The sequence below is a fragment of the Lithobates pipiens genome, unplaced genomic scaffold (genome assembly GCF_037356315.1).
Source record: "Lithobates pipiens isolate NorthernLeopardFrog02 unplaced genomic scaffold, aLitPip1_a1.2 Scaffold_35, whole genome shotgun sequence".
NCBI lineage: Eukaryota > Metazoa > Chordata > Amphibia > Anura > Ranidae > Lithobates > Lithobates pipiens.
Window position 1 is genome coordinate 6,421,749 of NW_027507811.1, and position 27,434 is coordinate 6,449,182.

The following is a 27,434-nucleotide window of genomic DNA, read 5'->3' on the forward strand; positions in this document are numbered from 1 at the left end:
GAGCTGTAGCCTCCTCCCTGTGGAAAATGGGGCCGCCAATCTTGGGGACTACATGTCCCATGATTCTATCCTATTCTAGTATCCTTTTGGTTATGGCCAATAGGCAAGGAATGAAGTGGGTACTAAGCTGGGAGGGACCTGGTGAGAGCTGCCGTCTCTTCTCCCTGACAGGAGAAGGGGGAGGTGAGCAGGGCAAACCTCTGACAGCCCGCAGCTCGCCTTTCTCCTGTCATAGTGCCGCTGAGGTTCTCTGCTGGACTGAGCAGGGAAAAGAGCCAAAATCACACTACACTGATTGGGGGGGGGGGGGGGCTTGACAGCAGCTTGATGGTGTCACCCCACTGGTGGTTGGTACCCGGGTGCGGGCTGCCCGCACCCTGATAGCGATGCTGCTGTGCTGAATTTAACCACTTTCAGACCGGACCATTTTGCTGGTCAAAGACCAGACCACTTTTTGCGATTCGGCACTGCGTCGCTTTAACTGACAATTGCGCGGTCGTGGTGACGTGGCTCCCAAACAAAATTGACGTCCTTTTTTCCCCACAAATAGAGCTTTCTTTTGGTGGTATTTGATCACCCCTGCGGTTTTTATTTTTTGCGCTATAAACAAAAATAGAGCGACAATTTTGAAAAAAACGCATTATTTTTTACTTTTTGTTATAATAAATATCCCCCAAAAATATATAAAAAAACATTTTTTTTCCCTCAGTTTAGGCCGATGCGTATTCTTCTACATATTTTTGGTTAAAAAAAATCGCAATAAGCGATTATTGATTGGCTTGCGCAAAAGTTATAGCGTTTACAAAATAGGGATAGTTTTATAGCATTTTTATTAATAATTTTATATTATTATTTTTTTTTTACTAGTAATGGCGGCGATCAGTGATTTTTATTGTGACTGCGACATTGTGGGGAACACATCGGACATTTTTGACACATTTTTGGGATCATTGTCATTTATACAGTAATCAGTGCTATATAAATGCATTGATTCCTGTGTAAATGACACTGGCAGTGAAGGGGTTAACCAGTGGGTGGCAGTGTAGGGGTTAAGTGTTCCTAGGGGCGTGTTACTAACTGTGGGGGGGTTGGGCTTTCATTTAGTGAACACTGATCTCTGCTCCAATCACATGGAGCAGAGATCAGCGTCACTAGTTGCTAGGCAGAATGATGAAATGCTGTTTACAACGGCATTTCCTCCATTCAGCCGTCCCGTGAGATGATCGCGGGTCCCGCGACCGGACTCACGGGGGTCCCGACCAGCGCGGGAGCGGGCTCCCGATGGCAGGGCGGCATTGTAGATTGGACGTACATGTACGCCAATATGCCTGCCCGTGCCATTCTGTCGACGTACATCGGCGTGCGCTGGTCGGGAACCGGTTAAGATCCGATCCCTGATTTGATTCCAGGGGAGGGGGGCACTTGACCCCCCTTGCCCCTACCTGCGGACGCCCATGGTTAGGCAGTTGGAGGGAGAGGAGGTGGAGGAGAGGGAGAGAGGGGAACTAATAAGGTGGTGTCAGAGTGAGGGAGAGGATTGTTGGAGAGGTTGCGCGGAGCGCATAGGAAGGAGAATACAAGGTGGAAGGTGTTGCTTTCAGGGTGAGAAGAAGCGTGTATCCATTGCTTCAGGTCAAAGGAGGAGGTTAGACTGAGATGTTTGGACGTGGCAGGAGAGGGACAGGAGGTGGAGGAGAGGGAGAGAGGGGAACTAATAAGGTGGTGTCAGAGGTCAGAGTGAGGGAGAGGATTGTTGGAGAGGTTGCACGGAGCGCATAGGAAGGAGAATACAAGGTGGAAGGTGTTGCTTTCAGGGTGAGAAGAAGCGTGTATCCATTGCTTCAGGTCAAAGGAGGAGGTTAGACTGAGATGTTTGGACGTGGCAGGAGAGGGACAGGAGGTGGAGGAGAGGGAGAAAGGGGAACTAATAAGGTGGTGTCAGAGGTCTGAGTGAAGGAGAGAATTGTTGGAGAGGTTGCACGGAGTGCATAGGAAGGAGAATACAAGGTGGAAGGTGTTGCCTTCAGGGTGAGAAGAAGCGTGTATCCATTGCTTCAGCTCAAAGGAGGAGGTTAGACTAAGATATTTGGACGCGGCAGGAGAGTAATACCGCGTACACATGACCGGACTTTCCGACGGACTTTTGGCGGAGTACCGACGCACTTTCCAAAGGAACGGACTTGCCCACACACGAACGGACTAAGTTCCGTTCGAAAGTCCGTTAGTTTTGAACGTGATGACGTAAGACGGGACTAAAAAAAAGGAAGTTCAGTAGCCAACAGCTTCCCTTGCGTCGTATTTGGTCCGTCGGACCAGCACACAGACCAACAGTTTTCCCGATTAGGAATTGAGTCTATCGGACAAAAAATAAATAAAAAATCCAACAGGCCTAGAAATAGAACATGTTTCAAATCTGTCCGTGAATATCAGTGTTTTACAAGGCCTCATGAGATGTGCAGTTCCGTAACAGCTGGAGGGCCGTAGTTTGAGGATCCCTTGCGATCACATAGCAATTCCGCTGATGGACTTTGAATGATAAGACTTTGGTGTATCGCCCTTTTGGACTTTCTTTTGTTTCAGTTTTTTTTGCTATTTTATTTATATAGCGTAACTCTTATTTTGGACTATGCTTAGATTTATACTGATAGGGATGGGGGGTGGGGTGGGTGCATTCCAATTATCTAATCGGGAGGTAATAAAGGATGAGAACAAACAATGTAGCGCTGTGATGTCCAAAAATGCAACCAAAAACTAGATAAAAAAATCACCAAATTAATCTGGTAGGGAAAGATTTGAAAAGACGGCACACATATCACATGTTGTGCGATCCCATGAAGAATGCAAAAAAAAAAAAAATTGTGCTAAAATACCAGTATGAACATAGAGAAGTCCAACTATGACAAAATAACGTGAAACGCGAGTCCAGATATTCCGTTGGTATGAATATGAGGAGCAGGAAACGCTAGCCCGACGTGTTTCGACTAATCAGCCTTATTATTATTATTATTATTATTATTATTATTATTTTGGATATTTTTTTTATTTGAAAAAATTCCAAATGACATAAAAATTACATAAAAATATCCAAAAAATCACGTGGTCCAAATAAAAGATAAAAAAGCAATATGGGGAGCAGGAAACGCTAGCCCGACGTGTTTCGACTAATCAGCCTTATTATTATTATTATTATTATTATTTTGGATATTTTTTTTATTTGAAAAAATTCCAAATGACATAAAAATTACATAAAAATATCCAAAATAATAATAATAATAAGGCTTATTAGTCGAAACGCGTCGGGATAGCAATTCCTGCTCCCTATATTGCTTTTTTTATCTTTTATTCGGATCACGTGATTTTTTTTTTTTGGGATATTTTTATGTCATTTTGGATTTTTTTTTTCACATTTAAAACCTTCAATGGCGGAATTTCACTATGAGAGGCATTGCGTCCTTACTTTTTGTTTTATGGTGAACCCGCTCCGAGCTTCTAACCTACCGGAACTTCCCGAGAGACAGTCGAGGAACCCCCCTGGAGATCTGAGGTTGTAGCGATCCTGAAGTGGACAGTGGACTACTCGGTCGGTGATCCATGACCTGATGTACGCAAATCAATCGTGCGTGACGCACACAAGGCCTGCGTGACGCATTTTCTATACAGTAGTTTGTGTCCATCACTTTCGGTAAAGCCCTTGTACACACGGGTCGGACATTCTGCCAACCAAATCCGTCGGATTTTGCCTGTCGGATCTTATCCGAAACTGTTGCATACACACGGTCGGACTAAGTTGTCGAAAAATCAGATCGTTCAGAACGTGATGACGTTATTTCCTTATGATGGGCCTACGTTCACGCTAGTAGCCAATAGCTTTGATGTAGGAATTTTGATCTGAGCATGCGTGGCACTTGGTCCGATCAAAATTCTCTACACATGATCGGAGTATGTCCGATCGAACCAGTTGGTCGGAAAATATTTCCAACAAGTTGGAAAATTGGGTCCGACGGAGATTCTGACGGAATCAGTCCGATGCAGACCACACACAGTCGGATTATCCGACAACACGGTCCGATAGGACACATTCCGACGGATTCTCCGACCGTGTGTACAAAGGGCTAAGGGTATGCACCGTTTTCTATAATAATATTTTCTGGCTGTGAACAGAAGGCTATACATAGTTCATACCAACGGAATATCAGGACTCGCGTTTCACGTTATTTTGTCATAGTTGGACTTCTCTATGTTTATACTGGTATTTTAGCACAATTTTTTTTTTTTGCATTCTTCATGGGATCGCACAACATGTGATATGTGTGTGCCGTCTTTTCAAATCTTTCACTACCAGATTATTTGGTGATTTTTTTTAATCTAGTTTTTGGTTGCATTTTTGACATCACAGCGCTACATTGTTTGTTATCATTTTTGTTATTTTGACTTTGTATGTTAGCTGCTGTTTTGTGTTACATCACAATTTTTTTTTGTCGCTCATTTAGGGAACGCAGTGTCCCCCCCCCCCCATCTTTTTAAATAGGTAATAAAAAGGATAGCTGGCTAAACAGAGCGAAACCAGACTACCAAGAGGGCACTGGAGATAACGGGCCGTCATTTTGGATAGGACCGGGGGAAAAAAAAAAAAAAAAGCATTGCAATGTCGACAGGTCTACAGATGGTTAAGCAATAACAAACATACCAGCACACATATAAGCAAAGCGGGTAGCAGGGTTTTCAGGTTTTGGGTGGGGTTGTATCAGCAAGACATACCTGTGGAGGGACAGAGAAGACAATCTTCAGATGAGTCAGAAGTGCCCCCACTTATAGAGATACCCCCCACCTTTGAGAAAGAGCCCCACCTGCAAATGTGCCCCCTGCAAAGCATTAGGTTGTGGGTCACTCCTAGTTACAGTAGCACAGATATGATAACACAGATTGAGCCTTTCTTAGGTTGGTCCCTCTTCTTCCAGAAAAATTATATCTAAATGTTCCAGATTAGGGTGAAACTGAGTGATATCAGCCAATAATAAGTTGATAATGGTCTCCTCCCTGTACTGATACCCTATTTGCGGTTCAACTGGCAGTATTAGGTTGGTAATGGTCTCCTCCCTGTACTGATACCCTATTTGTGGTTCAACTGGCAGTATTAGGTTGTGGGTCACTCCTAGTTACAGTAGCACAGATATGATAACACAGATTGAGCCCTTTCTTAGGTTGGTCCCTCTTCTTCCAGAAAAATTATATCTAAATGTTCCAGATTAGGGTGAAGCTGAGTGATATCAGCCAATAATAAGTTGATAATGGTCTCCTCCCTGTACTGATACCCTATTTGCGGTTCAACTGGCAGTATTAGGTTGTGGGTCACTCCTATTTACAGTAGCACAGATATGATAACACAGATTGAGCCTTTCTTAGGTCGGTTCCTCTTCTTCCAGCCGACTTATAGCTAAATGTTACCATAAATCTCTATTGGCATGAAAAGTAAGGTGTAACATAAGGACTCAAATGCTTATCTTTCCAGGAGAAAATCCTGCTGCAAGCTCCCTACAGTGCTGCGTATCACCAGAAGCCTAGGCCTATGGTCACTCGTTCTATGGTAAAGGGTCTTCAAGTCTGAGCTATGACCCTCTTGTCTATCAGAGATCACATGACCCAGTGCCTAGGCTTGTGGTTGTGTGAAGAGCATGGACCTCCCAGCCCCCCATTGGTTCCTGCTCTTCTGACAAGGCTGTGTAAATGTAGAAGTGATCTGGGAGGAGGACCAAAGAACTGAAGAGGAGGGAAGAGTCCCGGCTGGTTGGGGGAGGAGGACCAAAGGACTGAAGAGGGGGGAAGAGTCCCGGCTGGTTGGGGGAGGAGGACCAAAGGACTGAAGAGGAGGGAAGAGTCCCGGCTGGTTGGGACCTCCACAGAGAACATCTCCTCACTCATATCTACCTGATCCAGGTGGGATCTTGATGGAAGTGAACTAACCCTCTCATATCTATTGATGATGTTTTTATATTTTTTTCCAGGACACGCCATGGAGAAACCCTTAAAGGATCGTCTCACTTTATCTCCAGGTTGTAGAATGGAAGATGAGGACATCACAGGAGATTGTGGAGGAGAAAAGACAATGATCTCCACTATGGATGGTGGACTTCACAGTGTGGATAGACCATGGAATCCCTCTGACTCTGAGCAACCTCGTACTGTGAGGGATGGGGCCAGAAATCAGGAGAAGAAGGAACTTTCCTGTCCCGAGTGCGGGAAAGGTTTCCGGCGTAACTCTGCACTTGTCATACATTACAGAACTCACACGGGGGAGAAGCCGTATTCCTGTCCCGAGTGCGGGAAGTGTTATTCCCAAAAGCGCAATCTTTACAAACATCAGAGATGGCACATGGACAAGAAACCACATATATGTCACACGTGCGGGAAATGTTATACAAATAAATCAGAACTTGGAACACATCAGAGATCTCACATAGGGAAAGACCCATATTCTTGTCCTGAGTGCGGGAAATGTTTTCCTCAGGAATCAGAGCTTGCAATACATCAAACATCTCACACGGGGGCGAAGACTTATTCCTGCACCGAGTGCTGGAAATGTTTTCCAAGGAAATCAGACCTTGTTAAACATCAAAGATCTCACACGGGAGAGAAGCCGTATCCATGCCCTGAGTGCGGGAAATGTTTTTCACACAAGTCCAATCTTAACAAACATCAGAGGTCTCACACAGGCGAGAAGCCATATTCCTGTTCGGAGTGCGGGAAATGCTTTTCACAGAATTCCAATCTTGCTAAACATCAGCTATGCCACACGCGTGAAAAGCTGTTTTGCTGCCCCGAGTGCGGGAAATGTTTTCCACGGAAATTAGAACTTGTTAAACATCAAAGACATCACACGGGAGAAGGCCTGTATTCCTGTCTAGAGTGCGGGAAGTGTTTTTCACATAACGCCAATCTTTCCAGACACAAGAGACTGCACACGGTAGAGAAGTTGTATTAGTGTCTTGAGTGTGGGAAATGTCTTCTATATGGATCATATGTTGCCGTACATCAGAGATCTCACACTGGGAAGAAGCTCACCTTGATCTACACCTCAGAGAACACGTGGCTGAGCGCTCCTCTGATCTTTATCATGGAAGAAACACTTTATAAGTAAGTCCAGATCCACTAAAGTTCTGTCCGGTTTCCTCTGCTAAGAGAGAGAAGGAGGGGGTGTCACTGCAGGTTGGGTCTCTCTGGGAGAGAGAAGGAGGGGGTGTCACTGCCGGTTGGGTTCCTCTAGGAGAGAGAAGGAGGGGGTGTCATTGCTGGTTGGGTCCCTCTAGGAGAGAGGAGGGGGTGTCACTGATGGTTGGGTTCCTCTAGGAGAGAGAAGGAGGGGTGTCACTGCTGGTTGGGTCCCTCTAGGAGAGAGAGGGAGGAGGTGTCACTGCCGGTTGGGTCCCTCTAGGAGAGAGAAGGAGGGGGTGTCACTGCTGGTTGGGTCCCTCTAGGAGAGAGAGGGAGGAGGTGTCACTGCCGGTTGGGTCCCTCTAGGAGAGAGAAGGAGGGGGTGTCATTGCTGGTCGGGTCCCTCTAGGGGAGAGAAGGAGGGGGTGTCACTGTTGGTTGGGTCCCTCTAGGAGAGAGGAGGAGGGGGGGTCACTGCTGGTTGGGTTCCTCTAGGAGAGAGAAGGAGGGGGTGTCACTGCCGGTTGGGTTCCTCTAGGAGAGAGAAGGAGGGGGTGTCACTGCCGGTTGGGTTCCTCTAGGAGAGAGAAGGAGGGGGTGTCACTGCTGGTTGGGTCCCTCTAGGAGAGAGAAGGAGGGGGTGTCACTGCCGGTTGGGTTCCTCTAGGAGAGAGAAGGAGGGGGTGTCACTGCCGGTTGGGTTCCTCTAGGAGAGAGAAGGAGGGGGTGTCACTGCCGGTTGGGTTCCTCTAGGAGAGAGAAGGAGGGGGTGTCACTGCCGGTTGGGTCTCTCTAGGAGAGAGAAGGAGGGGGTGTCACTGCCGGTTGGGTTCCTCTAGGAGAGAGAAGGAGGGGGTGTCACTGCCGGTTGGGTTCCTCTAGGAGAGAGAAGGAGGGGGTGTCACTGCTGGTTGGGTCCCTCTAGGAGAGAGAAGGAGGGGGTGTCACTGCTGGTTGGGTCCCTCTAGGAGAGAGAAGGAGGGGGTGTCACTGCCAGTTGGGTCCCTCTAGGAGAGAGAAGGAGGGGGCGTCACTGCCGGTTGGGTCCCTCTAGGAGAGAGAAGGAGGGGGCGTCACTGCTGGTTGGGTCCCTCTAGGAGAGAGAAGGAGGGGGTGTCACTGCCGGTTGGGTCCCTCTATATGAGAGAAGGAGGGGGTGTCACTGCCGGTTGGGTCCCTCTAGGAGAGAGAAGGAGGGGTGTCACTGCCGGTTGGGTCCCTCTAGGAGAGAGAAGGAGGAGGTGTCACTGCCGGTTGGGTCCCTCTAGGAGAGAGAAGGAGGTGGTGTCACTGCTGGTTGGGTCCCTCTAGGAGAGAGAAGGAGGGGGCGTCACTGCCGGTTGGGTCCCTCTAGGAGAGAGAGGAGGGGGTGTCACTGCCGGTTGGGTCCCTCTAGGAGAGAGAAGGAGGGGGTGTCACTGCCGATTGAGTCCCTCTAGGAGAGAGAAGGAGGGGGTGTCACTGCCGGTTGGGGCCCTTCTAGGAGAGAGAAGGAGGGGGTGTCACTGCCGGTTGGGTCCCTCTAGGAGAGAGAAGGAGAGGATGTCACTGCCGGTTGGGTCCCTCTAGGAGAGAGAAGGAGGGGGTGTCACTGCCGGTTGGGTCCCTCTAGGAGAGAGAAGGGGGGGGTGTCACTGCCGGTCGGGTCCCTCTAGGAGAGAGAAGGAGGGGGTGTCACTGCTGGTCAGGTCCCTCTAGGAGAGAGAAGGAGGGGGTGTCTGGACTGTAACCAGATTACACAAAAGCCCTTACTGTAATTTGTTTACTTTTGCAATAAAAAGTATTAAAAAAAAAAGAAATTTCCTTCATTAAAGCATTAACTTCTGAGGAAATAACCATCGGGAAGACATTTATAAAGGCAGCGAGGTCATCTTTGCACCATCACTTACCTTCTGTGCGGCCAGATTCTCTATTACGAGCTTCTCGGGGCAGTGGCATCATCGGTACGCACTAGGGTTGCACCAATACTAGTATCGGTGCCAATACCAAGCATTTGCTTGAGTACTTGGATCTCTGGTGAAAACTGCCTGGGGAATATGGAAGAGAGCAAAGATTACTGGGGTCTGCACTTTTTTCCTTTTTTTTTTGTTTAATAACCTTAACTAGCAAGCCCCCAGTGGTCAGTGGTGGGGGTAGGGTACTGTTCAGAGGTCACTAAGATGTATTGCAGTATACGGAGAGCAGTAGGATGTAGAGCAGTGTACAGAGCTCAGTAGGATGTAGAGCAGTGTACAAAGCTTAGTAGGATGTAGGGCAGTGTACAGAGGTCAGTAAGGATGTAGGGCAGTGTACAGAGCTCAGTGGGATGTAGGGCAAGTGTACAGAGGTCAGTAGGATGTAGGGTAGTGTACAGAGCTCAGTGGGATGTAGGGCAAGTGTACAGAGGTCAGTAGGATGTAGGGTAGTGTACAGAGGTCAGTAGGATGTAGGGTAGTGTACAGAGGTCAGTAGGATGTAGGGCAGTGTACAGAGGTCAACCAGAGGTCAGTAGGATGTAGGGCAGTGTACAGAGGTCAGTAGGATGTAGGGCAGTGTGCAGAGATCAGTAGGATGTAGGGCAGTGTACAGAACTCAGTAGGATGTAGAGCAGTGTACAGAGCTCAGTAGGATGTAGGGCAGTGTACAGGTATCATTAGGACAGGGATTAGTAGGGTAGAGAAAGGGGAAATAAAAGGGTAAGCAAGGCAGTGTAAAGAGGGAGTCAGGAAGGCACAGTACAGGGGGGTACAGTACAGAGGGGTCGGATAGACTGGTGAAGATCGTCAGTCAGGTTTAGACTTTGGTGTTTTGGTTTGGTAGAAGAGCAAACCGGTGGGCTGGTGAAGAGGCAACTGGGTAGGCTAGCATTTCCTGCTGTGGTAGAATTGGGACCAGTGTCCACAGGGGAGCTGAAGGTACTTCAAGGGGGGGTTAAAGTTGTAAATAAGGAGGAGGTTGTCCCTGGTTTTTCAACTATCAAGTTGGGTATCCCATAATTCCCATCCCATCCGAGTTATTACCCCCCAATAAAACATAAAAACCATGCTCAAAGACTGTTCCTTTTCTCTGGATGACAGCAGAAGTTGTTGTGTGCCTGGCTGTCCAGCAGTGGGGAACCCTATCACCTGCATCCCCTACAGGGGTAGTGTTACATGTCATTGAGGGGGGCAGGAGGGCATGGTACTGGGGGGGGGGGTCAGGAGGGCACAGTACTGGGGGGGATCAGGAGGGCACAACAATAGCAGGTCTGGAGAGCATGGTACAGGGGTGTCTGAAGGGCATGATACTGTGGTGGTCAGGAGGGCACACTACAGGGGTCCGATGGGTATGGAACTAGGGGGCCAGGAGGGCACGGTACTGGGGGTCAGAAAGGCACAGTCCTGGGTGGGTTAAGAGGGCACATTGCAGAGGTGTCAGGAAGACATGGTACTGGGGGTTAGAAGGGCACGCTACAGAGAGGACCAGGAGGTCCTGGTACTGGGGTCGGGAGTGTCCATAAGTGGTTTCCATTGCGGTGAACGTATCGGACACTTTTGACACTATTTTGGGACCAGTGACAGTTATACAGCGATTAGTGCTGCAAATATGCACTGATTACTGTGCATATGTCACTGGCAGGGAAGGGCTTAACACTAGGGGCGATCGAGGGCTTAAATGTGTGTTCCCTGTGTGTGTTCTAACTGTGGAGGGGTGGGACTTACTAGGGAAGGATACTGATCGGTGTTCCTAATCACTAGGAACCCAAGATTGGTCTCCTCTCCCCTGACAGGATGTGGATCTTTGTGTTTACACGCACAGATCCACGCTCCTGCTCTGTCATGAGCAATCGCGGGTGCCCGGCGGACATCGCGGGCACGTGCGCGCCCCCCTATACCGCCAGAAAGCCGAGGACGTCATATGACGCCCACCCGGTATGCGAGAGCCACCTTGCGGGCATCATATTACTATTGGCGGGATGGGAAGTGGTTAAAGAAGACATCACTAGATTTCAAATCTAGCCATTTCAAGAACTGGCTTCTTGTTGTGAGGGGTAAGCAAGGCAGTGTAAAGAGGGAGTCAGGAAGGCACAGTACAGAGGGGTCAGAAGGGCCTGGTTACAGGGGGGTCAGAAGAGCCTGGTACATGTGGGTCTGGAAGGCATTATAGAGTGGGTCTAGAGGGCATGGTACTGGGGGTCAGAAGGGCTGGGAGATCTGGAGGGTCAGGAGGGAATGATACTGGAGGCTCAGGAGGTCCCGTGTGTAGCACCCTCTCGTCTGCCACTAGTGTGAGAGCAGGTAAACCATAGTCTGACTCGGGGCTAAGCCTGAGTCATGGAGACTGGGTCAGGATTTACTAAAGTTCAGGGCTGAGTGACTCATACAGGCAGCTCTTTGGTGCCTCCCCCTGATTCTGGAAAGTTGGAGAAGATTCTGGAAGTTAGTGTGCAGAGACCAGGAAGGCTGTCCTGCATACTTAGACATCGGGGCCACCAGGCACGTGCGCACCCCCTATACCGCCAGAAAGCCGAGGACATCATATGACACCCGCCCGGGATGCGAGAGACACCTTGCGGGCGTCATATTACTATAGGCGGGATGGGAAGTGGTTAAAGAAGACATCTCTAGATTTCAAATCTAGCCATTTCTTGTTGTGAATGGGGATTAGCTCAAGGTTCAATATTAACACAAGATCAGATATGTGTGGCTGTGGGCATATATGGTCAATAATGTCCCCAGGAGACCCCCACCCCCTTGTATATATCTGCTGCCATCCACCCGAGTTTCCATTTGGCTGGTGACAAGCAGGCATGTACTGGCCATCAGGACTACAGGGAATTTCCCGGTGGGCCGATGGCTCAGTGGGCCACTCTGATGTAAGGGGGCTGGTGATGGGACACTCTGATGTAAGGGAGGTGCTGATGGGACACTCTGATGTAAGGGGGCTGCTGATGGGACACTCTGATGTAAGGGGGTGCTGATGGGACACTCTCATGTAAGGGGGTGCTGATGGGACACTCTCATGTAAGGGGGTGCTGATGGGACACTCTCATGTAAGGGGGTGCTGATGGGACACTCTCATGTAAGGGGGTGCTGATGGGACACTCATGTAAGGGGGTGCTGATGGGACACTCATGTAAGGGGGTGCTGATGGGACACTTTCATGTAAGGGGGTTGCTGATGGGACACTCTGATGTAAGGGGGCTGGTAATGGGACACTCTCATGTAAGTGGGCTGCTGATGGGACACTCAAAATGTAAGTGGGCCGGTCTGGATGAAGTCCAGGGCCAAATTTCTGTCCCAGTCCAGCCCTGGTGACAAGCGAACGAGCCAGATGTGACATTTTTAATAATTCCCGTGGGTTGTCGGTTGTCAGTCATCCTGACTGACGTGGATCTGCATTGCTGCATGACGTGATTGATGGCGGATAAACAAAGGACTTTTTTTTTTCTTTTTTTTTGATAAAGGCTTCGTCCAATGTTTGGGGGTCTTTATTTCTAGGTTACAACTTTTTATTGTGAACGAGTGAGGGTACTATTTACCCCATACTCACGCACGGGGGGAGGGGCAGTATCTTGGTGCCCCTTTTTGTTAAAGGGGGTTTCCAGATTCCGAAACACACCTTCTTCCCACAGATCCCCATAACCACTGAGCAAGGGTTTGGGTGGAACAGACCCTTATTCTCATCAACATAAGGACAAGGCGCTTGTCCCCAGATGTAAATCCAACATCAATTTCTTTGTAGGCCGGGTTGCTCCTCACAGATTTACTTACCAGGAGTAGTTGTTTGTTAGAGATCTATTGATCCCTCCCTAAGTTTGGCCTTGTTGCGCTTTTCTCTTCTACCACTAGGTGTCCGGGTACTTGGTTGTACTAGATATGAGAAGGGTAACCCAAGGTTGTGGGTATCTCCACCAATGGGCAGGGGTTTTCTTGGATCCCTTGGCCTGCTGGTAGAGCCTATATATTCGGGTGAAGTCAGGTGATCTATGTTCTGTGCCCCCTGGACGGCTAACTGGGTGGATGTGTGTTGTGTTGCCAGAGCTGCTAGGCCAGAGATTGGGCCTATCCCGGGCACATCTGGCTGCTAGACTGTCTGAGGGCCTATCCAGAAGCAAGAGAGCAGTAGACACGCGCGATTCGTTTCGTATGAATCGAAAATTCGTACGAATTTCCGTAAATCCGTACATTCGGGAGGATCCGAAATACGAATTGCTATGCTTCCAAATTCTGTACGAAATTTCGTTTATGAATTTTGGATCCAAGTTCCTTACAAACATTCGTAATTGTTACGAAAAGTTTACGAACCTAAAAGTTAAAAACCCCAGGAAGTCAGCACAGCATAGGTAATGGTGGTAACCCCTCATAATGATAAATTCATCATAACGAACATTCGTAATTGTTATGAAAAAGTTAACGAACCTAGTGAAAATTTTTATTTTGTACGAAATTTCGGACACGAATTTACGAAATATGAATTCATTCTAATACGAAACGGAACAGAACAAATTTATTGACGGCGCACATGTCTAGCGAACAGCGCAGGGTTGGGATTGCGGCTTGCAGTCCAACCAAAAGTGACGATTCAGCCCCCCTAAAGTACCTATCATGGTCGGAGGAAGAGGGGGAGCTGTTGCCACTAAGGGACTGTCCACCTTATTACCAGGGACCACAGTGAGTAACTGAAGCAAGTACCGGAGCAGTATTCTCCCCAACCGGGGACGGCGAAGAATCTGAAAACTTCAAAAGGGAATCAGGCCAGAGACCCAACCAGCGGAGGTGATGCTTGCAGAGAAGCCTTCTGTGTCAAGCCAGAGACCGAGCAGGCCAGTGGGGTGAAGCTTGAGAAGGATCTTGAGTGCCAAGCCAGGGACCGATCAGGACAGTGGGGTGAAGTATGAGAAGGATCTTGAGTGCCAAGCCAGGGACCGAGCAGGACAGTGGGGTGAAGTATGAGAAGGATCTTGAGTGCCAAGCCAGGGACCGAGCAGGCCAGTGGGGTGAAGCTTGAGAAGGAAGCCAAGGGCCGAGCAGGCCAGTGGGGTGAATCTTGAGAAGGATCTTGAGTGCCAAGCCAGGGACCGAGCAGGCCAGTGGGCTGAAGCCTGAGAAGGAAGCCAAGGGCCGAGCAGGCCAGTGGTGTGAAGCTTGAGAAGGATCTTGAGTGCCAAGCCAGGGACCGAGCAGGCCAGTGGGGTGAAGCTTGAGAAGGATCTTGAGTGCCAAGCCAGGGACCGAGCAGGCCAGTGGGGTGAAGCTTGATAAGGATCTTGAGTGCCAAGCCAGGGACCGAGCAGGCCAGTGGGGTGAAGCTTGAGAAGGAAGCCAAGGACCGAGCAGGCCAGTGGGGTGAAGCTTGAGAAGGATCTTGAGTGCCAAGCCAGGGACCGAGCAGGCCAGTGGGTTGAAGCTTGAGAAGGATCTTGAGTGCCAAGCCAGGGACCGAGCAGGCCAGTGGGCTGAAGCTTGAGAAGGAAGCCAAGGGCCGAGCAGGCCAGTGGGGTGAAGCTTGATAAGGATCTTGAGTGCCAAGCCAGGGACCGAGCAGGCCAGTGGGGTGAAGTTTGAAAAGGATGCCAAGGGCCGAGCAGGCCAGTGGGGTGAAGCTTGAGAAGGATCTTGAGTGCCAAGCCAGGGACCGAGCAGGCCAGTGGGGTGAAGCTTGAGAAGGATGCCAAGGGACGAGCAGGCCAGTGGGGTGAAGCTTGAGAAGGATCTTGAGTACCAAGCCAGGGACCGAGCAGGCCAGTGGGTTGAAGCTTGAGAAGGATCTTGAGTGCCAAGCCAGGGACCGAGCAGGCCAGTGGGCTGAAGCTTGAGAAGGAAGCCAAGGGCCGAGCAGGCCAGTGGGGTGAAGCTTGATAAGGATCTTGAGTGCCAAGCCAGGGACCGAGCAGGCCAGTGGGGTGAAGCTTGAGAAGGATGCCAAGGGCCGAGCAGGCCAGTGGGGTGAAGCTTGAGAAGGATCTTGAGTACCAAGCCAGGGACCGAGCAGGCCAGTGGGTTGAAGCTTGAGAAGGATCTTGAGTGCCAAGCCAGGGACCGAGCAGGCCAGTGGGGTGAAGCTTGAGAAGGATCTTGAGTGCCAAGCCAGGGACCGTGCAGGCCAGTGGGGTGAAGCTTGAGAAGGATCTTGAGTGCCAAGCCAGGGACCGAGCAGAGGAGCGGGGGTGACGCTTGATTGAGATACCACCGTGAAGATTGGAGGAGATCACGGGATTCAGTGTCAGTAAATCAGTGGGTCTAGTGAGAGACCGGGAGCTCAGTGGGCTGAAGAACTACAAGGAGTGATTGTAGTGGAATAGAAAGGAACCGTTAAGCTTTGTGTTAGGAACTGTTAAAGACTGTTGCCATAGGAGACAGCATTCCCAAACATGCAGATGTGGCATCTTGCTGGATGCTTTTCCCTGCATGGTTGTTCTCCTGTTGAGGTTTTGGAGTCTGCCAATTGAACTTGCAACTACCTAAGGGTGTCCTGGCCCTAGCCCCTCTTTCCCCTAAAAGTTTGTTAAGAGAAATAAAGAAGTGTCTGGCGCCCCAATAACTTTAACTACTCTGCACCCACCATGCCTCACAACGCACTACATGCACAAGGATGTCAGCTATCTCTGGCCCTGGAGGTTCTCATCAGACCGAAGGAGGCCTTCGACCTTACTACATGTCTTCAAAGTCAATCACAAAGGGCGATGCCCTGAAGTTTTGTTGACTGAGCTGAGCTGCTGGAATGGCAACACGGCCCCTTCCACCTCTTCTCTTTGCATCTCAAAAGGCAGCGTGGCCCGAGTGACTCAATGACTCACACAAGTGCTGGCATGGCAGACAAAATTTGAAAACATTTGCCAACAAGCTGGAGACTTGATAAAGCCAGTAACAAGCCCATAACCCAGCCGACAAAACTGTCATTGTCCATTGATTTATGGAAAATTCCCAGGTACAGTATTCTGATCACACGCTCCACTGATCAGGCCGTGTTCACACTACGAGACGTTTCTCGGGGGCTGCAGTTCCTCTGAGCTCCACAAGGTGGTGCTCTCACGTCTATCCAGACAGGAAGTCTCTATGGAAGACAGGAAGTGATGTCAGGTATAAATGGGAAGTTCAGGGGGAGACGCCAGACGGGTGGAAGTAGAGAGGAGACATTGTTGGAAGTGGCAGCAGAGGAGGTAATAAGATCTTATTTTCTATTTACACCCAGTAACCTCCCGTCATGTCCGTCCTCTTCCTCCATAGTCACTGTGATGTCTTTTATCTCCAGCAGATGATGATACACACATATATAGTGTGGAAAACTAGATTACCCCCTTCAGGGTCAGAACATTCCCACAATTATGGGGCCGAAACATTCTCTTCATTTTGGAAATGTGTAATTTGTTTTCTCCATAGCAGTATTGTAGAGTTCAGATAATTCTCCATTAACAGAGATACCCGCATAGATCACATGACTACATCAATGAGGATGGAGGAGGACCGGAGTCACATGACTGAGAAGATACTAAACCTCACCCTGGAGATCATCTACCTGCTGACCGGAGAGGTGAGGAGGATTCCGGGAGGTCACATGACATCACTCTTATATCTATTAATAAAACACAGACATGACCGGAGAGGTGAGGAGGATTCTGGGAGGTCACATGACATCACTCTTATCTCTATTAATAAAACACAGACCTGACCGGAGAGGTGAGGAGGATTCTGGGAGGTCACATGACATCACTCTTATCTCTATTAATAAAACACAGACCTGACCGGAGAGATGAGGAGGATTCTGGGAGGAGGTCACATGACATCACTCTTATCTCTATTAATAAAACACAGACCTGACCGGAGAGATGAGGAGGATTCTGGGAGGTCACATGACATCACTCTTATCTCTATTAATAAAACACAGACCTGACCGGAGAGGTGAGGAGGATTCTGGGAGGTCACATGACATCACTCTTATCTCTATTAATAAAACACAGACCTGACCGGAGAGGTGAGGAGGATTCTGGGAGGTCACATGACATCACTCTTATCTCTATTAATAAAACACAGACCTGACCGGAGAGGTGAGGAGGATTCTGGGAGGTCACATGACATCACTCTTATCTCTATTAATAAAACACAGACCTGACCGGAGAGGTGAGGAGGATTCTGGGATTCTAACATGATGTTCCTATTGGTTCTCCAATACAGAGATTTCCTCTTGTGAAGTCCGGTGATCATATGACCATCACAGTGCCTCCATGTGACTCCCTAAAACCTGAGAGACACAACATGGAGAAGATTCTAGAAGTCACCAAGAAGATGATGGAGCTGCTGACAGGAGAGGTGAGGAGGATTCTGGGAATTCTGGGACATTATCCAGCAGAGGCGGCTCTAGGTTTTGTGAGGCCCTAGGCAAAACTTAGACATGAGGCCCAACTCGTGCCCATAATGGAAAAAATAATTCAAGCAAGTTATCAGTGGTGGATGAGACAATGGAGTCAGGGGTGATTCTATCACCACTACTGGGAGGCTTGACAGGCAGGAGAAAGATCAGGTATATGACAGGAGTCCCGCCATTGCTGGGGAAACTTGACAGGCAGGATAGGGATCCTCCTAATGTCAGCTCCTTTTCCTGTCTGTAGACATCAGAGGTGAGGAGGCAGCCAGCATCTCTCCCCGAGTTCAGATTGCAGTGCGTTGGACACCAAACAGCCCACACAAGCCGAGGGCGGGTGTGCCCACATTAGCGCCACCCTGCTGGGGAATTCACTGGAGCCACTTGGCTCAGCACCAGCAGGATTTAGCCTGGATACACAGGCAAGGTCCTGGCAATGCAGGTAATTTACCAGAGCAGAGAGGATCTCCGCTTAGGGAGAGAGACATTCCCCAAAAAGTGATGCTCTGTGTGCGGGTCGGCCAAATTAGGCAGCTGCGAGGCCCCTGTGATAGCGAGGCCTTAGGCCACCGCCTAATTTGCCTAATTAAAGAGCTGCCTCTGTTATCCAGTAACAGACAAGGGATGTGTCTGGATGGTGACTGTATCATTGTGTGTGTCAGGTTCCTATAAGGTGTCAGGATGTCACTGTCTATTTCTCCATGGAGGAGTGGGAGTATTTAGAAGGACACAAGGATCTCTACAAGGACGTCATGATGGCCAATCAGCCGCCCCTCACATCACCGGGTAAGAGGAGACTTTATTGTAAAGGAGAGAGCAGTACGGAGGCTCCACCCATCCCCCATCATCTGATAAACACATAGAAACAATGTATTCAGTCAGTGTGTGTGTTTCCTACAGATGGATCCAGTAATGGGAACCCACCAGAGAGATGTCCCCGTCCTCTGTATTCCCGGGATTCCACACAGGAAGGTCACACCATCCCCCACCATCATCAGGTAGGTGGAGTTGAGGGTCGGGAACATAAAGTGATTGAACACTCTGACATGTGGAGATGATGTGTGGACTCTACAAGATGATATTTTCTATGTGATCTCACATCATAAATACTTCTATGTTACAGATGTTATTTTCTGCCATTCTGTTGGTTTAGGGTGAAGATCTGATGAAGATGAAAGTTGAGGGTGAAGTAGAAGAGACGTATGTGAGGGATGATCAGCAATATACGGAGGAGGCGGGAATGACGAGGACATTCATAGAGGAGGACACTCCTACAGAGATCAGCACAGGTGACCCATCATATATTCTTCTCTGACCTCTGCTCACTGATTGGTCCAGAGTAGGACGGGAGCTGAGTGATATCAGCCAATAATAGGTTGATAATGGTCCCCTCCCTGTACTGATACCCTATTTGTGGTTCAGCTGGCAGTATTAGGTTGGTAATGGTCTCCTCCCTGTACTGATACCCTATTTGCGGTTCAGCTGGCAGTATTAGGTTGTGGGTCACTCCTAGTTACAGTAGCACAGATATGATAACACAGATTGAGCCTTTCTTAGGTTGGTCCAGCAGACGTTTAGCTAATTTTTGACCATAAAACTTTATGAACAGTCTTGTTGGGATGACAATTAAGGAGTAACATGAAGACTCAAACACTTATCTTTCCAAGAGGGAATCCTGATCCCCTCCAGTGCTGCATATCGCCAGAAGCCTAGGCCTATGGTCACTTGTTCTATGGTAAAGCCTCGGAACTTCGACCCTCTTGTCTATCAGAGGTCACATGACCCAGTGCCTAGTCTTGTGGTTGTGTGAAGAGCATGGACCTCCCAGCCCCCATTGGTTCCTGCTCTTCTGACAAGGCTGTGTAAATGTAGAAGTGATCTGGGAGGAGGACCAAAGGACTGAAGTGGGGGGAAAAGTCCCGGCTGGTTGGGACCTCCACAGAGAACATCTCCTCACTCATATCTACCTGATCCAGATGGGATCTTGATGGAAGTGAACTAACCCTCTCATATCTATTGATGATGTTTTTCTATTTTTCCAGGACACGCCATGGAGAAACCCTCAAAGGATCGTCTCACTTTATCTCCAGGTTGTAGAATGGAAGATGAGGACATCACAGGAGATTGTGGAGGAGAAAAGACAATGATCTCCACTATGGATGGTGGACTTCACAGTGTGGATAGACCATGGAATCCCTCCGACTCTGAGCAACCTCGTACTGTGGGGGATGGGGCCAGGATTCAGGGGGGGAAGACATTTTCCTGTCCTGAATGTGGGGAAAGTTTTTACTCTAAATTAAGTCTTTCTGTACATCAGAGATCTCACATAGGTGAGGAGCTTCATTCCTGTCCTGAGTGCGGTAAACGTTTTCTGCATAACTCAGCACTTGTCATACATTACAGATCTCACACGGGGGAGAAGCCGTATTCCTGTCCTGAGTGCGGGAAGTGTTATTCACAAAAGTGCCATCTCTACAGACATCAGAGATTGCACACGGACAAGAAACCACATATATGTCACACGTGCGGGAAATGTTATACAAATAAATCAGAACTTGTAACACATCAGAGATCTCACATAGGGAAAAACCCATATTCTTGTCCTGAGTGCGGGAAAAGTTTTCCTCAAAAATCAGAACTTGTTATACATCAAACATCTCACACGGGGGCAACGCCATATTCCTGCACCGAGTGCTGGAAATGTTTTTCAAGTAAATCAGAACTTGCTATACATCAGAGATCTCACACGGGGGAGAAGCCGTATTCCTGCCCTGAGTGCGGGAAATGTTTTTCACACAAGTCCAATCTAAACAAGCATCAGAGATCTCACAGTGGCGAGAAGCCGTATTCTTGTTCGGAGTGCGGGAAATGCTTTTCACAGAATTCCCATCTTGCTAAACATCAGATATGCCACACGCGTGAAAAGCTGTTTTGCTGCCCCGAGTGCGGGAAATGTTATTCACGGAAATTAGAACTTCTTAAACATCAAAGACATCACACGGGAGAAGGCCTGTATTCCTGTTTAGAGTGCGGGAAGTGTTTTTCACATAACTCCAATCTTTCCAGACACAAGAGACTGCACACCCGTTTGAGAAGTATTATGCCTGCCCCAAGTGCGGGAAATGTTTTTCACAGAAGTCTTGTCCTACCGAACATCAGAGGACCCACATGACCCTTGAGGTATATTAGTGTCCTGAGTGTGGGAAATGTCTTCTATATGGATCATATTTTGCCGTACATCAGAGATCTCACACTGGGAAGAAGCTCACCTTGAGCTACACCTCAGAAAACACCTGGCTGAGCGCTCCTCTGATCTTTATCATGGAAGAAACTCTTTATAAGGAAATCAGAGATCACTAAAGACTTCAAAGTTCTGTCTGATCTCCTCTGCTAGGAGAGAGAAAGAGGGGTTGTCACTGCTGGTTGGGTCCCTCTAGGAGAGAGAAGGAGGGGGGTGCCACTGCCGGTTGGGTCCCTCTAGGAGAGAGAAAGAGGGGGTGTCACTGCTGGTTGGGTCCCTCTAGGAGAGAGGAGGAGGGGGTGTCACTGCTGGTTGGGTCCCTCTAGGAGAGAGAAGGAGGGGGTGTCACTGCCGGTTGGGTCCCTCTAGGAGAGAGAAAGAGGGGGTGTCACTGCTGGTTGGGTCCCTCTAGGAGAGAGAAAGAGGGGGTGTCTTCTGGTTGGGTCCCTCTAGGAGAGAGAAGGAGGGGGTGTCACTGCTGGTTGGGTCCCTCTAGGAGAGAGAAAGAGGGGGTGTCACTGCTGGTTGGGTCCCTCTAGGAGAGAGAAGGAGGGGGTGTCACTGCTGGTTGGGTCCCTCTAGGAGAGAGAAGGAGGGGGTGTCACTGCTGGTTGGGTCCCTCTAAGAGAGAGAAAGAGGGGGTGTCACTGCTGGTTGGGTCCCTCTAGGAGAGAGGAGGAGGGGGTGTCACTGCTGGTTGGGTCCCTCTAGGAGAGAGAAGGAGGGGGTGTCACTGCTGGTTGGGTCCCTCTAGGAGAGAGAAGGAGGGGGGTGCCACTGCCGGTTGGGTCCCTCTAGGAGAGAGAAAGAGGGGGTGTCACTGCTGGTTGGGTCCCTCTAGGAGAGAGGAGGAGGGGGTGTCACTGCTGGTTGGGTCCCTCTAGGAGAGAGAAGGAGGGGGTGTCACTGCCGGTTGGGTCCCTCTAGGAGAGAGAAAGAGGGGGTGTCACTGCTGGTTGGGTCCCTCTAGGAGAGAGAAAGAGGGGGTGTCACTGCTGGTTGGGTCCCTCTAGGAGAGAGAAGGAGGGGGTGTCACTGCTGGTTGGGTCCCTCTAGGAGAGAGAAAGAGGGGGTGTCACTGCTGGTTGGGTCCCTCTAGGAGAGAGAAGGAGGGGGTGTCACTGCTGGTTGGGTCCCTCTAGGAGAGAGAAGGAGGGGGTGTCACTGCTGGTTGGGTCCCTCTAGGAGAGAGAAAGAGGGGGTGTCACTGCTGGTTGGGTCCCTCTAGGAGAGAGGAGGAGGGGGTGTCACTGCTGGTTGGGTCCCTCTAGGAGAGAGAAGGAGGGGGTGTCACTGCTGGTTGGGTCCCTCTAGGAGAGAGAAGGAGGGGGTGTCACTGCCGGTTGGGTCCCTCTAGGAGAGAGAAAGAGGGGGTGTCACTGCCGGTTGGGTCCCTCTAGGAGAGAGAAAGAGGGGGTGTCACTGCTGGTTGGGTCCCTCTAGGAGAGAGAAGGAGGGGGTGTCACTGCTGGTTGGGTCCCTCTAGGAGAGAGAAAGAGGGGGTGTCACTGCTGGTTGGGTCCCTCTAGGAGAGAGAAGGAGGGGGCGTCGCTGCTGGTTGGGTCCCTTTAGGAGAGAAGGAGGGGGTGTCACTGCTGGTTGGGTCCCTCTAGGAGAGAGAAGGAGGGGGTGTCACTGCTGGTTGGGTCCCTCTAGGAGAGAGGAGGGGGTGTCACTGCTGGTTGGGTCCCTCTAGGAGAGAAAAGGAGGGGGTGTCACTGCTGGTTGGGTCCCTCTAGGAGAGAGAAGGAGGGGTGTCACTGCCGGTTGGGTCCCTCTAGGAGAGAGAAGGAGGGGTGTCACTGCTGGTTGGGTCCCTCTAGGAGAGAGAAGGAGGGGGTGTCACTGCTGGTTGGGTCCCTCTAGGAGAGAGAAGGAGGGGGTGTCACTGCTGGTTGGGTCCCTCTAGAAGAGGGAAGGAGGGGTGTCACTGCTGGTTGGGTCCCTCTAGAAGAGGGAAGGAGGGGTGTCACTGCTGGTTGGGTCCCTCTAGGAGAGAGAAGGAGGGGGTGTCACTGCTGGTTGGGTCCCTCTAGGAGAGAGAAAGAGGGGGTGTCACTGCTGGTTGGGTCCCTCTAGGAGAGAGAAGGAGGGGGCGTCGCTGCTGGTTGGGTCCCTTTAGGAGAGAAGGAGGGGGTGTCACTGCTGGTTGGGTCCCTCTAGGAGAGAGAAGGAGGGGGTGTCACTGCTGGTTGGGTCCCTCTAGGAGAGAGGAGGGGGTGTCACTGCTGGTTGGGTCCCTCTAGGAGAGAAAAGGAGGGGGTGTCACTGCTGGTTGGGTCCCTCTAGGAGAGAGAAGGAGGGGTGTCACTGCCGGTTGGGTCCCTCTAGGAGAGAGAAGGAGGGGTGTCACTGCTGGTTGGGTCCCTCTAGGAGAGAGAAGGAGGGGGTGTCACTGCTGGTTGGGTCCCTCTAGGAGAGAGAAGGAGGGGGTGTCACTGCTGGTTGGGTCCCTCTAGAAGAGGGAAGGAGGGGTGTCACTGCTGGTTGGGTCCCTCTAGAAGAGGGAAGGAGGGGTGTCACTGCTGGTTGGGTCCCTCTAGAAGAGAGAAGGAGGGGGTCTCACTGCTGGTTGGGTCCCTCTAGGAGAGAGAAGGAGGGGTGTCACTGCTGGTTGGGTCCCTCTAGAAGAGGGAAGGAGGGGTGTCACTGCTGGTTGGGTCCCTCTAGAAGAAAGAAGGAGGGGGTCTCACTGCTGGTTGGGTCCCTCTAGGAGAGAGAAGGAGGGGGTGTCATTGCTGGTTGGGTCCCTCTAGGAGAGAGAAGGAGGGGGCGTCGCTGCTGGTTGGGTCCCTCTAGGAGAGAAGGAGCGGGCGCACGGTTGGTTGGGTCCCTCTAGGAGAGAGAAGGAGGGGGTGTCACTGCTGGTTGTGTCCCTCTAGGAGAGAGGAGGGGGTGTCACTGCTGGTTGGGTCCCTCTAGGAGAGAGGAGGGGGTGTCACTGCTGGTTGGGTCCCTCTAGGAGAGAGAAGGAGGGGGTGTCACTGCTGGTTGGGTCCCTCTAGGAGAGAGAAGGAGGGGGTGTCACTGCCGGTTGGGTCCCTCTAGGAGAGAGAAGGAGGGGGTGTCACTGCCGGTTGGGTCCCTCTAGGAGAGAGAAGGAGGGGGTGTCACTGCTGGTTGAGTCCCTCTAGAAATGTAGTCTGATCTCCTCTGATCGTCAGCAGAAGCTTCCACACATAAACATCATGGCGAGAGAGAAGCTAGATATTGCTTATTGATGAAAAGAAGGAGAGAGTGGTTATTAGCTTGTACAGGCGCTTCATTTGCTTGAAGAAAGCCATCTGCTGCCGGAAAGTGGAAAATTAAATTTTCTTATGTAACATTTCACATTTACTAAAAATGAAATTCTAATAACAAATATTTATTAGGATGATAAATTGTATTTTATTAAGTCTGTATGAAAGTTATAGACTCTACAAACTATGGTATGTATATGTGAAATCTAAGAAACTGATGTTTTGACTAATTTCTTGAAACCCTAAAATGGTAGGACAGTACAAACAACCCCAAAATGATCCAATTTTGTAAATCAGCCAGTCCAAGGTACAGTGTTTATTAAGAGGCATGGTGAGTGTTTTTTAATTGTAACTTATTGCCACAATTTTTTTTGAAAATCAAGAAAGTAAATAAAATGGAATTTTATTTCACAAAGTTGTTATCACACACACAGCATAGGCATGCTTAGAACTTCATCCCAAAACAAATTCTGCTACTCCTCCCAAGTATGGAACTATCACATGTGTTTGCTGCCTAGATGCATAGAGGGGCCCAAAATCCAAGGAGCGCCTTCATGTTTTCAAGATGCATAAATCATGCATCTGATTTCCTGACTACCTATCACATTTCTTGAGGCCCTAAAGTGCCAGAACAGGAGAAACACCCATAAAATGACCCCATTTTGTAAAGTAGACCCTCGAACATATTTACTTTAAAAGATGGTGAGTCTTTTGAAGATCACATTTTTTGGCACACATTTTGGAAAATAAAGAAAGAAAATAAAATGAATAAGATATCTCCAACACACAGCATGGGCATACTTAGAATTACACCCCAAAGCACATTTGAACAATCCTCCTGAGTATTGGGATACCACAAATGTGAGAGTATTTTGCCTCCTAGTCACATAATGGGGCCTAAAATCTAAGGAGCACCTTCAAACTATCGAGGAGTATAAATTAGGCATCAAATTTCCTGACTAACTTTCATGTGTTTGGAGGCCCTGGAGTACCAAGACAGGAGAAACACCCACAAAATAACCACATTATGGAGAGTAAAAATCCCAAGGTATTTTTTTAAGAAGCATGGTGAGTCTTTTAGGAATTACTATTTTCTGCCACAAACATTTCGAAAATGTGGAAAGAGAATGAAAAATATTTTTTTTTTTTGCACAAAAAGTTGTAAATTAATAAAATACTTTTACCACACAGCATGGGCATACTTAGGATTACACCCCAAAACACATTCTACTACTCCTTTCAAGTATGAAGCTATCACATCTGTGAGACTTTTTTTGCTGCCTAGATAAATAGAGGAGGCCAAAATCCAAGGAGCTCCTTCATGTTTTCAAGATGCATAAGTTATGCATCTGATTTCCTGACTACCTATCACATTTCTTAAAGCCTTAAAGTGCCATAACAGGAGAAACACCCATAAAATTACCCCATTTTGTAAAGTAGACCCTCAAACATTTTTACTTTAAAACATGGTGAGTCTTTTGAAGAGCACATTTTTTCGCACAAATTATTGGAAAATAAAGAAAATGAATAAGATATCTCTAACACACAACATGGGCATACTTAGAATTACTCTCCAAAACACATTATACTAATGGGAATAATGTAAGTCTTTTGCCTCCTAGTCACATAATGGGGCTTAAAATCTAAGTAGCACCTTCAAACTCTCAATGTGTATAAATTAGGCCTCTAATTTCCTGACTACCTTTCATGTGTTTGGAGGTCCTGGGGTGCCAAGACAGAAGTAACACCCCACAAAATTACAGCTCAAAACACATTCTGCTACTCTGAGTGCAGGGCTGGACTGGGACAGAAATTTGGCCCTGGACTTCATCCAGACCGGCCCACTTACATTTTGAGTGTCCCATCAGCAGCCCACTTACATGAGAGTGTCCCATTACCAGCCCCCTTACATCAGAGTGTCCCATCAGCACCCCCTTACATGAAAGTGTCCCATCAGCACCCCCTTACATGAGAGTGTCCCATCAGCACCCCCTTACTTGAAAGTGTCCCATCAGCACCCCCTTACATGAGAGTGTCCCATCAGCACCCCCTTACATGAGAGTGTCCCATCAGCACCCCCTTACATGAGAGTGTCCCATCAGCACCCCCTTACATCAGAGTGTCCCATCAGCACCCCCTTACATCAGAGTGTCCCATCAGCAGCCCCCTTACATCAGAGTGTCCCATCAGCAGCCCCCTTACATCAGAGTGTCCCATCAGCACCTCCCTTACATCAGAGTGTCCCATCACCAGCCCCCTTACATCAGAGTGGCCCACTGAGCCATCGGCCCACCGGGAAACTCCCTGTAGTCCCAATGGCCAGTACATGCCTGTTTGAGTGTAGCGATACCACATGTGAGGCTTTTTCAGAGCCCAACTGCATAGATGACCCAAACTCCAAGGAGCACCTTCAGGATTGCAAGGGGCATAAATACACATCTAATTTCTTGACTACCTCTCACATTTTTGGAAACCCTGGAGCACCTGGACAGTATAAACACTCATCAAATGACAACATATTAGAGAATAAACACCTCAAGCTATTTTTTTTTTTTTTTTAGAAGGATGAGGAGTCTTTTGAAGATTTTCTTTTTTTTTCAAACATTTTTATGAAAAAATGTGGAATGGAAAAAAATACATTTTTTTACACAAAGTTGTCAATTTAATAAGATATTTCTCACACACAGCATGGGCATACTCAGAACTTCACCCCAAAATACATTTTGTTACTCTCCCTGAGTATAAGGATACCTCATGTGTTAGACTTTTTAAATGTTTGGACTGATTATGTACTGGACATTGAATCTTGTATATCCCTAAAAAATCAACCAACATTGGGTCGAAACCAGTGTACTGTAACTGTGGCCTCTATGTGAGTGGTCAGGGAATATAGCTTAGTGTAGCATCACCTATAGCAGTCCCAGTTCCTATAAGCAGCTTAGCCTACTGGTACATAGCTACCCTAGGAATGCTAGATTCACTGGCCGGGGGGGAGGGGGGCAGGAGGCGAAACAAAGGTTGAACAAAAGAATTCTTGCAGACTGTCCTTCTCTCAAGACGTCGTGTTCCTTAGCTCCCTCATCGTCACCTTCTCCAATGCTTCCTTCCAGGACTTCTCCAGGATGTCTCCCATACTCTGGAACTCCCTATCCAGATCTATCTGGATATCAGCTAGTCTGTTCACCTTTAAGTGATCTCTGGAAACTCATTGTGCTGGGGAAGCCTATCCTGTCTCTACCTAACTAGATGAGCTGAGCATACCTGGGTTTGGTTCCGTAGCTCCCAACTGTCCCTGGTCTGGTGACAATGGATCAATGATCAGGAACACTGTTGCTGTCTTATGTTGGTTTGGTGACACAGGGGCTTGTGTGGTGGTGATCAAAAACACTGTTACTGGCTGCACTGGTCTGGTAATATTGGGGCTTGTGTGGTGGTGATCAGGAAGGCTCTTGCTGGCTTATGCTGGACTGATGACACTGTACGGG

The 27,434-nt window shown here is 49.0% G+C and overlaps 3 protein-coding genes across 3 annotated transcripts in view; all 3 read left to right on the plus strand.

Moving 5' to 3' along the window:
- Positions 1 to 27,434, plus strand: part of LOC143955698 (uncharacterized) — a 124,017-nt gene that overhangs the window by 60,502 nt on the left and 36,081 nt on the right. The window lies entirely within an intron of this gene.
- The window catches only part of LOC143955360 (uncharacterized), a 96,307-nt gene that overhangs the window by 58,580 nt on the left and 10,293 nt on the right, over positions 1 to 27,434 (plus strand). Inside the window, exons 5-8 of the mRNA XM_077465424.1 lie at positions 6,003 to 6,978; positions 9,256 to 9,268; positions 18,623 to 18,758; positions 19,512 to 20,635. Of these exons, the coding sequence (XP_077321550.1) occupies positions 6,003 to 6,978; positions 9,256 to 9,268; positions 18,623 to 18,758; positions 19,512 to 20,635 (2,249 nt within the window). The remainder of the gene's footprint in view (positions 1 to 6,002; positions 6,979 to 9,255; positions 9,269 to 18,622; positions 18,759 to 19,511; positions 20,636 to 27,434) is intronic.
- Positions 16,112 to 18,615, plus strand: LOC143955949 (gastrula zinc finger protein XlCGF66.1-like). Its single transcript, XM_077466075.1, has 4 exons — positions 16,112 to 16,270; positions 16,527 to 16,641; positions 17,283 to 17,417; positions 18,132 to 18,615. Exons 1-4 carry the CDS (start codon positions 16,197 to 16,199, stop codon positions 18,330 to 18,332), a joined length of 525 nt encoding a protein of 174 aa, XP_077322201.1. The 5' UTR covers positions 16,112 to 16,196; the 3' UTR covers positions 18,333 to 18,615.